Source organism: Panthera onca, chromosome A2 (assembly GCF_046562875.1).
Source record: "Panthera onca isolate mPanOnc1 chromosome A2, mPanOnc1 haplotype 2, whole genome shotgun sequence".
Lineage (NCBI taxonomy): Eukaryota > Metazoa > Chordata > Mammalia > Carnivora > Felidae > Panthera > Panthera onca.
The window spans coordinates 50,355,155-50,368,540 of NC_138340.1; the positions used below are offsets into that span (position 1 = coordinate 50,355,155).

At 48.1% G+C, this 13,386-nt stretch overlaps 1 protein-coding gene across 4 annotated transcripts in view; it reads right to left on the bottom strand.

The window, feature by feature from the left end:
- The window catches only part of SSUH2 (ssu-2 homolog), a 31,075-nt gene extending 19,385 nt beyond the window's left edge, over positions 1 to 11,690 (bottom strand). Inside the window, exon 1 of one of the 4 annotated variants that reach the window (XM_060631630.2) lies at positions 11,534 to 11,690. In XM_060631630.2, the coding sequence (XP_060487613.2) occupies positions 11,534 to 11,561 (28 nt within the window). In that variant the 5' untranslated portion in view covers positions 11,562 to 11,690. The remainder of the gene's footprint in view (positions 1 to 11,533) is intronic. The other 3 variants (XM_060631631.3, XM_060631632.2, XM_060631633.2) reach the window with 3 other exon arrangements.
- Positions 11,691 to 13,386: the final 1,696 nt, after the last annotated feature.

A 13,386-nucleotide genomic window follows, 5' to 3' on the forward strand; every position in this document is an offset into this window, starting at 1 on the left:
AGTCAGTGGTGACTTCACTGGAAGCTGACAAGCCAGGGTGGGCATGTTACAAAAAGGCTGACAGTTTAACTAAGCCAATCTCACTCTGGCACCATGGGACACACAACACATCTGTAGGGCAGGTGGGGATGGGGTGGGGGTGTGATAATAGCAGCGATAATAATAATGATGAGAAAAACATTCAGAATGGCAGCTCCTGTTTGCTGGGTACCTACTCTGTGCCAGTCCCCCATGACAGATGATCATATAGAAACATGATCATATTCCACGACCCTAGGAGACAGGTACTGAATTAGAGATGGCCACACTTCTTTGTTGCTTCTGTCTTGAAGTGGTGTATCTGTTATCTCCTCCCCTTGAACCTTCACAGGCTTGAGCTGCTTCAAGCAAGGGAACATGGGGGAAACATGAAGAGACCACAGCTTCTACTTCTTGTCTCTTGGAGCACTCCCTCTCGGAGCACTCCCTCTCGGAGCACTCCCTCTCAGAGCACTCCCTCTTGGAGCGCTCACTCTTGGAGCACTCTCTCTTGGAGCACTCCCTCTCAGAGCACCCCCTCTCAGAGCACTCTCTTGGGGCACTCCCTCTTGGAGCACTCCTTCTTGGAGCACTCTCTCTTGGAGCACTCCCTCTCAGAGCACACCCTCTCAGAGCACTCTCTTGGGGCACTCCTTCTTGGAGCACTCCCTCTCAGAGCACTCCCCCTTGGAGCAATCCCTCTTGGAGCACTCCCTCTTGGAGCACTCCCTCTTGGAGCACTCTCTTGGAGCACCCCCCTCAGATCACTCTCTTGGGGCACTCCCTCTTGGAGCACTCCCTCTTGGAGCACTCCCTCTCGGAGCACTCTCTCTTGGAGCACTCCCTCTCAGAGCACTCCCCCTCGGAGCAATGCCTCTTGGAGCACTCCCTCTTGGAGCACTCTCTTGGAGCACCCCCTCTCAGAGCACTCTCTTGGGGCACTCCCTCTTGGAGCACTCCCTTTTGGAGCACTCCCTCTTGGAGCACTCTCTTGGAGCACTCCCTCTTGGAGCACTCCCTCTTGGAGCATTCTCTTGGAGCACTCCCTCATGAGCCCTGAACTTCCATGTATATATCAGCTACCCTCCTGGGGAGACCACATGGACTACAGGCAGACTATAAGCCTACACGCAGAGGGGCCCAGTGGAGCCCAGCCTGCCAGCCACTCCACCATCCCACCGAGCCACCAGGCATCCGAGCAAAGCCATCACAGACCCGCCAGGCCAGACCAGCTTCCTGCTGAATACCACTGAGTGACCCTGTCATGGATTGCATGTCCCCCCAAATTCATATGTTGAAACCCTGAATGGTATTACAAGGTAGGGCCTTTGGGAAGTGATTAGGTTTAGATGAGGTCATGTGGTGGGATTAGTGCCCTGCCAGGAAAAGACAGAGCCCAGAGGCCAAGGATCTTTCTTTCTCTCCCCAGTGAGCATGCAGTGAGAAGGTGGCTGTTTACAAGCCGGAAGTGGACTCTCACCAGACACCGGGTCTAAGGGTGCCTTGGTCTTAGAATTCCCAGCTTCCAGAACTAGAGAAATACATGTTGTTTAAGCCAGGAAGTCTATGGTGTTTTGTCACAGCAGCCCAAACTGACCCTAATGGATGATACAAGGAGGAGATGAATCAGCCAGCTGAGTCTGCCCAAATTCCTGACCCACAAAATCATGAACTATAATAAAATGGTTGTTGTTTTAAGGCGCTGGGGTGTAGACTTGTTTTTTGTGCAGCTTCCTCTAACGGGCAGTGGAGTCATGGTGGGGTCCAGAGCCGACAGCCAAGAAAGAATTCTTGGGATGTCTTCGGTGCAAAAAGGTGATTTTATTAAAGCATAGGGACAGGACCCATGGGCAGGAAGAGCTGCCCCGGGATGGTGAGGAGAGACTAATCACATACTTGGGAGTTGGGAAAGGTACAGTCAAAGGGGAATTTCAAAAAGAATTTTCACATGCCAAAGAAGACTCACAGGGTGTGGGAGGTCTAACTACCTCCAGGCCAAGGTTGTTTTCCCTGCTAGCAAAGCATCAACACCAAGACAGTAGGGAGTTCCTAGAGAAATGCCATACTCTGCCTGCCTCAAGTACTCATCAATGGGCTGCAGATTATCAGGAAATTCAATTTTACCTGCCATTTCCTTCTGCCTTTTTTTCCCACAACGGCTTCCTTCTGCCTTTTTTTCCCACATCAGGCAATCTTTGCTCTGGGATTCCCCACAAACCTGGCAAAACTTTCCGAGAGCCACACCATGGTCTGAGGCTCCTTCCTTCCCTCCTTCTCTCCTCTCACAGGGGTCCAACCTGCGGTTAGCCTGCAGACGGTCCCTGCCCACACCTGCTCCCTCCTCTCCTCTTTTCCTTCCATATACGTTTCCCAGGGACCTCGGACACATCTGCCACTTAGTATCTGCTTCTTGAATGACCCAAACCGACACAGAATATTATCCATTCTCCCAATGAGGAAATGGGCTTAGAAAGGCTGTGGCTCGCCTCAGATCACACAGCCAGTGAGTGATGCAGCTGGATTCAAACCAAGGCTCGTTGCTCTCCAAAGCCCACGTCCTTCCCACCTACTTCCCATGAGGCAACCCCTGTGGAAGAATCACTCACTATATATCTGCTTTTAAAACCTCACCTTATACACCTGAAACTAATATAACACTGTATGTTAATTGCATTTCAATTCTCAAAATTTAAATTTAAACTTATTTTGTTAATATTTAGTTATTTATTTTGAGGTGGGGGCTGAGAGGCAGAGAGAATCCAAAGCAGGCTCCACACTGTCGGCATAGAGCCCGATGTGGGGCTCAGTCTTACAAACCGTGAGATATGACCTGAGCTGAGATCAAGAGTCTGACACTTAACCACCTGAGCCACGCAGGTGCCCCAATTTAAATTTAAGTAAACTAAAAAAAAAAAAACAAACCAAACACCTCAGCTTGATCTGCCAGGCTATGGCAGAGACACACATAGTCCTGAGACTGCACAGAAGCACTGACTCCAAGAAATGCTAGACAACTCAGAAAGCACCTCCCCATACCTGTTGCTACACCCACTCTCTCACCTGGAGATACAGAAGGCAGGACTTCTAACTCCATTTGACATGAGGAGTCTGAGGCTCAGAGAGGTTACTCCAGTATTCGTAGGATACACAGCAGTGAAATCAGAGCAGGATAAACGCTCCTTGCTCCAGCTCCAGCACACCTGGCCACCCCTCAAACCTATTCCCTGAAGCTCTCATGCTGGGGGACAAGAACCACTCAGCTCTGTCTTTCCAGTGGCCAATTTGATTACGGGAAGTTGACTTTAAAAGGGTAAGTTGATAAGTGGTCTGTGGAAAGAAATTTCGCTCTGCATGAAGTCACTGAACACACTCAGGTCAACCGCTGATCTGTTTTACCCCCTAGATCCCTCCTTTTTTTTTTTTTTTTTTTTTTTTTTCAGCTCTTGAAAGCCTAATAGCTCTTTCCCTCTACAAAAATAAAAATAATATGTCCTGTCCTTTCAAGTTTAATAAAAACAGAGTCCAGAAGAAGAAACAGATCTTGTAAATTGGAGCAGCGGAGGCTATTTGGAAGTGGGCTGAGAACAATGGAGGGAGGAGGGGTGTCATTAAGACAAATGAAGCATCTCATTCTACCACTCCCCTCAGAGTCCGTCTCAGCCCTCTGACAATAAGAAATGCATATGCATCTGTAAGGTTTCTCCTTGCAGGAAATTTACAAAGGAAGCTGAGAGAGGAGAGTGTTTCCAGATACAGAGAGTGCCTTTCTGAGCAAGAAAGCTAAACTTTGTAAGCAAATGATTCTGCGCAGAAACCAGTGAGAGACCTTGGACAGTTGTGGGTGTGACGGAAGGAGACACCATCCCAGGCCTGCACAATGGTGTATGCCAACGTGTCCTGAAATCCCCAACATGATAATTCATCAGGAACTATTATTCATACCTTGGTTCTCAGTATTTGCTCCTACTAAGTTTATTAGCATTTTAAGCTATTTTCGTCACCAGGGATCTGCGAATATTTTCTGCAAATAGCCGGGGAGTAAATACTGTAGATTTTGTGGGCCATACGGCCTGTTTCAGTTACTCAACTCGGGTGAAAGCAGCCATAGATAATGCACAATTGAGTAAGCATGGCTTTGTTCCAATAAAACTTTACAAAAACAGGCAGCGGGTCAGACTTGGCCCTTGAGCTGCCCTTGACACTCACCTGTGTGGGTACGTTGGAGGGGGTCAGAAAGAAGGAGGCTGGAATTTGAACCTGTCTGGCGTCAGGGCCCATGCATGTCATTGCAGCTCCTGTGAGCCCAGTTATCAGAATTAAGGGTGAAGGTCAGGGTTGGACTGTAGCCAAGAGTATCTGGAGTCAGAATTGGTGGTTGGACACCTGGGCTCTGATACGTCTGAGTCATGCACTACGTGACTCTGTGCCAGCCACCCATCCTTGCAGAAATCAACCCCCACCCCCACCCCCGGCTGTGAACCAGGGCAGACGATATTAGTGCCCATCTAATGAGACAGCGTGCACACAGCTCATGGCCCCGAGCCTGGCATTTAATAAATGCTTCCTCAATGCCTTGGACCTGAGGAGGGCGAGTCTTCCTCTTTCTTTGTGCTCCTTTAAGCCAGGGGACAAGAGGTGAAAATGTCGAGCACAGAAAGAAAGGCAAGACCTTCATAGCCCTCTCCCCGGGGAAGGCCCCCCGCCCACCCGGAAGTCTGGGGTCTGCTGGGGCATCCATACTCTCCAGTGCTAGAAGACAGACAAATGCCATATGGCTGCTATGTCCAGCTGGAAACCAAACAAAGAGGCAGGAAGAGGGGAAGAATGAGAGGTGGGAAACTCACAGCTCCATCCATCAACCAGGAGCCACCCTGACCTCTCAGGGCAGCAGTAATTCGTCAGAGCTAAATTAATCTCACCATTATGTTATGTACAAAAATAAAGGACTCCGGGCTGACCTACAGGCAGATGCGTCATTTCCTGTGCAGATCTCAACGGGCACAACAGGAACGTGGACGTCACAGGTCATTGTGTGATGCCCAGCGTGGGGCACTTCGAAGGGGGTCCCCAAGCCGTGTCACTGTTTCCATGGGGTCAGGGCCGAGTTCCAGCACAGCCACCCCACCCTAATACATGCATTGTGTCCCGTGGCTCACAAAGGGATGGTGTGGGCATGATCTCTTTTGCACTTCACGACAACCACTGTTTTCCCTGCTTCGTAGAAGACCAAGGTGAGACTCAGAGATGTGATTATGGGGCAACGAGCTCACACACTCATAGCAGAGCCAGAAAGAAAGAGTACTTAAAACTGAGATCCTGGGGTGCCTGGGTGGCTCAGTCAATTAAGTCTCCGACCTCAGCTCAGGTCATGATCTCACAGTTTGTGAGTTCGAGCCCCGCGTCAGGCTCTGTGCTGACAGCTCAGGACCTGGAGCCTGCTTTGGATCCTGGGTCTCCTCTCTCTCTGACCCTTCCCCGCTCATTCTCTTTCTCTGTCTCAAAAATAAACAACCATTGGGGTACCTGGGTGGCTCAATCAGTTAAGTGTCTGACTTCAGCTCAGGTCATGATCTCACAGTTTGTGAGTTTGAGCCCCGCGTCGGGCTCTGTGCTGACAGCTCAGGACCTGGAGCCTGCTTTGGATCCTGGGTCTCCCTCTCTCTCTGACCCTTCCCCGCTCATTCTCTTTCTCTCTCTCAAAAATAAACAACCATTGGGGTACCTGGGTGGCTCAATCAGTTAAGTGTCTGACTCCAGCTCAGGTCATGATCTCACAGTTTGTGAGTTTGAGCCCCGCGTCAGGCTCTGTGCTGACAGCTCAGGGCCTGGAGCCTGCTTCAGATTCTGTGTCTCCCTCTCTCTCTGCTCCACCCCTGCTTGCTTTCTGTCTCTCTCTAAAAAAAATAAGAAATTTTAAAAATTAAAAAAAATTAAAAAAAAAAAAGACAGGGGTGCCTAGGTGGCTCAGGTGGTTAAGCGTTCGACTTTGGCTCAGGTCATGATCTCACGGTTCATGGGTTCGACCCCTGTGTCTGGCTCTGTGCTGACAGCTCAGGGCCTGGAGCCTGCTTCGGATTCTGTGTCTCCTTCTCTCTGCCCCTCCACCACTCACACTCTATCTCTGAAAAATAAATAAATGTTAAAAAAATTAAAAACAAAAACTTAGATCCTAATGCTAAGCCAAGGTCCTTTCCACCTAGCTGAACACCCTATTGCTCTGTGCAAATGTCATCAAGAGGTTGCTGAGAAAGCTTTGCAAAGCATCTGTAAGGTAGTGCTCACCAGCCGCCAGCTATTTTTCTTTTGTGTCAAAAGGAATTTTTCTTGTGGAGCAAGGTATAATTAGTGGAAAACCTCTTTAACTTCCACTTTGTAAAATGCCATTCCCTTTATTTCAGAGGAAAAAAGGAGTCCACATCTTCTGCCTTAGATTCCAGTACTAATCATCTTAAAAGCACTGAAATCATGCCATGTCTCCACTCACACGCCTCCCCACTGCCAACTTGCTTTAGTTTGTTTCGGCCCTTGCCACCTCGCCTCCAACAGGGGCGGGAGACCCTTTAAGACAGGGAACACCCCCTTCCTGTATACACTCGATGCACAAAAATGCATTGTGATCTGTACACTTAAGATGGGACAGGAGAGACTCAGGTGGTCAAATCCACACAGACATGAAATGGAATGGGGTTGGCTGGCAGCAAAGAGGAGAGGTATGTGGGGGACTGTTGTTTAAAGGGGTTAGAGATGAAAGGACTTGAGAGATGCATGGTGGTGATCATATTCCCACAAGAATGGGACTGTATTTAATGTCTCTAGACAGCACAATTAAAGATGCTTAGGATGGCAACTTTCATGTGACGTGTATTTTATCACAATTGAAAATAATAAAAACAGGAGAGTCAGGTGATCACAAGAGAAAGGAAAGAAAAAAAAAAATCCTGCTTTGCCAAGAAGAACAAATACTTGGCTCTATTATTTAAAAGTCTTCATAGTGGGGGTGCCCAGGTGGCTCAGTCGGTTAAGCATCCGACTCTTGGTTTCAGCTCAGGTCATGATCTCACGGTTTGTGGGTTCGAGCCCCGAATCAGGCTCTGTGCTGACAGCGTGGAGTCTGCTTGGGACTCTCTCTCTCCCTCTCTCTCTCTCTCTCTCTCTCACTTTGTCTCTCTCTCAAATAAATAACTTAAAAAATATTTAATAAAAAAAATAAAAAATAAAAGTCTTTGTAGCAAGACTGGAGGGCCTGACTGGGCCATGCCATCTCTTAAACACCGCAGTGGCTCACTACTGCCCACAGCTAATGTCTAAGCTCCTGCCTTTAGCGGAGAAGGTCCTGTGTTAAATGGCCCTAGAGTACCCACGGGACAGGAAGAAAAGATTCTAGTCTCCTCAGTCCTGAGGGGAAAAGCCTCCCCACACAGCCCACAGCAGGGTGAGAGGAAGGAAAACAGTTGCTGTGGAAGGGGAGAGGGTGGGGATAAAGAACAGAGCAGAAAGGGGAAGCAAAAAGAAGAGCCTGCTTGGGGCTCCAGAGAGGAGTCAGGGGTGTGGGAGCTTTGAGGTGGGAGCCGCTGAGAACACATTTGGGAGAGCAAACACACAGCCCACCATGGGAGCGAGGCCAGCATCGAGAGAAACAGGGAGAAGGCCGGGAGAAGTTTTCCCTGGTGTTCTGCAGGGCCCTCTGGTGCGTCAGGAGAGACCCCGGCAAATGTTACGAATTTTCAATTAGCTGGGATGTGGAACTCTTGCTTTGTCGAAGTGTCATCATGCCAAGATAGGGCCACGTGGGGGTGGGATTTGTAAGTGCGGCCTCGTCCCCTGGGGACACTGATGTGTGCATTCCCCCCTGGCACAGGCAGCGTGCCATTTCTTCCAGCTCTTGTTCTGGCTGTTCCTGCCCATGACACACACCCCCCTCACCCCCTTTGGCTGGGCTCAGCCCAGACCTGACCTCCTGCAAAGCCTGCCCGGGTGCGGTTCCCCTCCCCATGCCCCTCAGTCCTCTGTTCCACTCTCTACCATTGTTTCTGCCAAATGGCTTTCCAAGAGTTATTTGCAGAACGTCCATCTGGGGTCTGCCTCCTCCACGAGGCTTTAAACACTTGGAAGGCAAATCAATGAATCATCCTTATTCCCCCAGCCATGAGCACAGCAACAAATAGCTAGCCTACTGTGTGGTCTGGGGGGGAAGTCACTTTATTTTTTATGGCCCTGGTCTTCTTTCCCTACAAGAGGGTTCAGGGAATCTGGTTGCTGACAGGAGCACTTGGGAAGATGGATAAGAGAAGGCTCTGCCAATGATTTGGGAGGGTCCTTGGGACCCTTTCTCAGCTGCAGTATGATTTCATTAAAGGTTTTTATTCCTTGTTCCCCAAAGGGGACACCCTATCTTTCCATTAGGAGTTGCAGGAACCACAAGCCCCTTCCAGAAACAGGACAGTCTACAAGAAAGACCAGATGGGCCCTGTGAGGACAGGGCCAACTTGGCAGGGAGCACCTGCACTCCTGGTGGCCGTGCCTCCATCCTAAGGGATGGGTGACATACGCTAAGGCCCCACAGTCAGTCACCAAAGCTCCTAGAAGCTGGGCCCCTGCCAGGAGTCCAGCATCTTTCCCACCAAGATATCCTGAGAGCTTAACCCAGTCTCTAGTCTCCAACTCAGAGCTGGGGTGGGGGGAACACTAAGGAATAAGCCTTTGGGGAACAGAGCTGGCCTGGGTACCAAGGGAAGTGGGCCACTGATGGCCTCAGATCACTGCTCCGAGCACTCCCCAGCTATCAGTGCCCAGAAGAAAGGAGGTGCCACCTAGGTCCTATTGTCCAGAATCACAGCAGTCCCCTCCTCAAATTATGGGGACCTTATCTTACTTGAAGAGGCTCTTGCACACCAAATCTGGGAGGGAGCTCGGTATGTAATAAAATAAGTTCTATTATAAGAGATATGGTTTTTAGAATAAGGGAGGGGATTTTTCTTCTTCATCCCTGGTCTGGGATGTCTCCCTCTAAGAGAAGAGAGATTGAAACCACAATTGTATCCGGGACCATCGGAAAAACAGGACCTGGTCAGGCTAGAAAAGAAAAGACTCTGAAGACTTCTTATTTTAAACAGGGAAGAGACATGTTCTAAGTACTCTTGGGGGGTAGAATCCAGACCAAAAAGTAAAAGTTACAAGGAAAGAGATGTCAACTCAATGTACAAAAGAATTCATGATGGCCTCGGCTATGGAAGGGAGACCAGCCCATCACTGGAGGTGTCCCAACCAATGGTGGGAGGTGTTGCCTCCAGCCAAGAATGCTGTCAGAGTTGTCTCAGCAGCCGACGGTGGCAGTGCTAAGAGGTCTTCATGGTGACTGCCACATGGGTGCCACATCCCAGAACGTCTCTATCCATGCCCACTTTGGTCCCAAAGTGTGTCACTGTTAGAAGATGTTCTCTCTCTGAAGCTGCCCACATTACAGACTCAAAAACTGAGGGGACAACATTTTCATGACTGGGGAGGGTAACTCAATTGGGATAAATGGGCAGCCGTCTCTTACCTAAGAAGGGACATTTAAATTACATAAGTCCCATAGCAGTCTCCCTTTCTGAAACCTGGGCAAATATTGACCTAGTTTCAGATTTCATCAGTGTTGCTTCTAAAAACTTTTCTGGGGGCACCTGTGTGGCTCAGCTGATTAAGCATCTGACTTTGGCTCAGGTGATGATCTCACAGTTCATGAGTTTAAGCCCCGCATCTGGCTCTGTGCCGATGGCTCAGAGCCTGGAGCCTGCTTCTGATCGTGTCTCCCTACCCCACTTGAGCACTTGCTCTCTCTCTCTCTCTCTCTCTCTCTCTCAAAAATAAATAAACATTTCAAAATTAAAAAATAAAAACTTTTCTGGATAATCCCATACCTTGCAGTAGACCTAAAGTTTCAATTATATTGGAAACCAGCATGGAGGTTTGGACCCTACGACAGAATCAGAGTGTTTAGAATTTTAAGGGAACTGAAGAGTTTACCCTACTCTCACCTGGCTTGCCAAAAGTCATGATGCCAGAACAGAAACACTACAGATGATAATATTTTTCATTAATAGCAAGTTTAATTTTAAAGCCCTGGGACACATAATCTGATAATTTTTCTAGAGTCAACATTTATTCCATGCCTACTTTATTCTGAGCAATGTTGTAGGCACTTTTTATCCAATTAATCTTCTACAATTCTTCAGGATGACATGATCTCCATTTTTATTGTGGGAAATATAGCTCAGAGAGGTTAAGTGACTTGAGCAAAATCAGCCAGCAATCAGGAGGCAGAGCTTGGATGTGAATCCAGATCTGACCAAGCCCACTGCTACTAAGAGAAACTCTGATTATAAATTGCAAGACTGCTAATGATCAGTGTTTTAAAGAGGAAAAATTGCATTTTAATATTAGTAGAAGCTTATAAGACTATGGATACACGATTTCCAATATACCAGAGATCAGATCCTGCCCAAATACATGCTAAAATATCTCTGTACAGTCTCCAACTTCAATATGAAAAGGGATTCCAACAAAAATTTAAATTCTAAGATTTCACATGGGTTTATTTCATATCCCACCTCAGCTCTGAAACTTAAAGCTTTGAGATGCCTACATTAAAGACAGCAGTGTTGGACCTGTGCAGGACATTCAAAGTCAGCCAGTTCAGGAACTGTGAAAACATACTTACTAGTGTCACAGTCCTCTCCAGGATTCAAATGAATTGTGAGAATACTTTTCCACCCCCCAGAAAAGTACATTCATACATTTTGCCCTCACCTTCATGTTCCTCAAATTAAGAACTCCTGACCCATCTCCTTTTATAGATGGGGAAACTGAGGCTAAATGACTTGCCTGAGATCACACAGCAGAGTCAGGACCTGAACCCTAGCTTCCCAACCCCCAATCTGATACTCTACCACACTGCTCCTTCCAGATCAGGAGCAAAAACCTCTTATTTTTAAAACACACATTTCTTCCTAAAATGCCATTTCCGTCTTCATCTATTTAAATAGTCCTTAGATTGCATTGTGTTTCTGTCCCAGGAATGACAGCCTTGGGGTCATGAGGACTGTGTTCCTCAAGCAGTAATGAAAAAGCAGCTCTTTGCTAGAGGAAGATCACAAGTAAAGACAATCCATGACATTTCTTTAAAATTAACTTCATCTCAGAACGGAGCCCAAGTGAGGTATTCTGGCTTACATGTAGCTGGGGGCGGGGGTGGGGGGTCTGTCAGCCAGAGAAAGGAAGATTGAAGAACACGAGACTTGGACCGCGATCAGGGAGAAGAGTTCTCCTGGTTGTTACCATCCTCCCCCACTGTCCAGAGGCACATAATGGAAGAATAGCCAACAGGCTGCAAATAAGCTTTACATGCAAAAGGAAGGAAGGAAGGATGCCCTCAGCAACACAGACCCAGAACCCGACACAGCACGGAGGCCAGAGGGAAAGTTTTGGTCAGCGCTGGCCACAGAAGTTGGCGCCCCAGGTCTCCGGCTGTACTTACTGTCGTCCTCACTCAGATCCCTGTCCATGGTGCAGATGTCCAGCCAAGGAGGTGTCTGCCCTCCCAGTGGGCTCAGGCCGCTGGGATCTGAGGGACCACCCTCGGGCCCTCCCAGAATGCCGGGCCCATTGTTACCCGATTTGAATACAACAGAGGGAAACATCTCGGGGAAGCACAGTGTCCCTCAGAGCTGCTGATCTGGACCCAATCTGCAGGGGTCCTTGCAGCTCATACTCACAAGAACTTCTTGCCAGGCTCTTACGCAGTGCCTCTAGCCACTGGTGCCCATTTTTCTGAGCTGGGATTCAAACCCTCATCTGTGTGACTCTCAAGTCGGAGCTCTTGACCACTCTGCTAGCTTACTCATGTGTTGGAGGCAGGCTTCTAAGTGTCGTGGGGTGACAGGGGAAGGGATACAGAGAAATGTAAGAGCACACAGAGGTTACCTCCCCTAGGGGGAGAGAAGATACGGGTGGGGTCTCTGAAGTCTCAAGCTCTGACCTCCTCCTCTCACTGGGGAAGCAGTGAGGCTCGGATCATGAGGTGGAGCCATGCAGTACGTAGCAGACAGAGCCAGCTTCCAACCCAGGCTGCATGGCCACTGCTCTCACCACACCAGCCTAGCCCCCTGTGAAGTATCTGTGGGTTTTTCAAAGTCTCTTCCAGAGCCTTTTGCACTGGAGTTTGAAACCTCTTCAACCCAATGCTTAGAGGATCACTCCTCTCTTCTGGATGAATCTAAACAATGAACACCTAGACTGGGTCTCCTGGAGGTGGAAGCAGACAGCTGTAAGCTGGAGCCACCTGCCCTGCATCCTTGGCAGTGACCCCCCACACCTCTGGCCAGGGAAGCCTTGCTCCATAGGGCAAAGCAAGCACCCCATACCCCACTTGCCCAGGCCAGCAATGGCTGTGGGGTTGTACCATGATTCTCCTCAGTGAAAACTGACTACTGCATTCACCAAGGGAAGCATTGTGACCGACTTGCCAGAGGCCTGTCTTGGATGGCCACAATGTACACACTGATGGCTTAAAGGGACCCCACAAAGTACCTTTGATCTCTCTCTGTGCCTCTTTCACCCTCATCACACACTGCCTACCCCCAACAGAATGCTAGTGGCAGTAATAAAAGTAAAGAAGCAGTAGCAACAACTTGGCAAATGCTTCTTAAACACAGGCAGATGACTCAAATAGGTTTTTATGGTTGGCAGGGGCACTGAATTTCTTAAATTTGAGAGTTATGTAAGTTTCATTACTGCATGTGCATGAGAAAGACCCAGATCCTGAAAAATAAATATAGTCTTTTTTTTTTTTTATGGACACTGTATGTGCCCTACTGGATATAGTCTTTTAATACCTTTATACAGTAAGCAGTTTTTCAGTGCTTGTAGAACTGACTCCATAGTAACAGGATTACCATGAATGTGTGTGCCTGGGTGTGCATATATTTTACTCTAAACATATTGTGTATGTGTATCTATGTCTGCGTCTGTGTCTGTATGTGTGTGTGTGTGTGTGTGTGTGTGTGTGTGTGTGTGTATTTGAGCCTAAACACAACAGATAGATGATGGATACATGGATGGATGGATGGATGGATGGATGGATGGATGGATAGATAAGTAGATAGATAGATAGATAGATAGATAGATAGATAGATAGATAGACTACTCATGGCTTAACTAAAATAATATACCACTATTATACCTCAAGTACTTTATAAGCATCAATATATGCTTGCCTAAATCCCTCTGCAGCATTTGAAAGAAACAACTATAGGAAATTATTTAAATGGCAAACAGAAGGAACAGAATGTTAAATAGAGTTGAGTATTAGACACCAGAAATCTGGAGCCT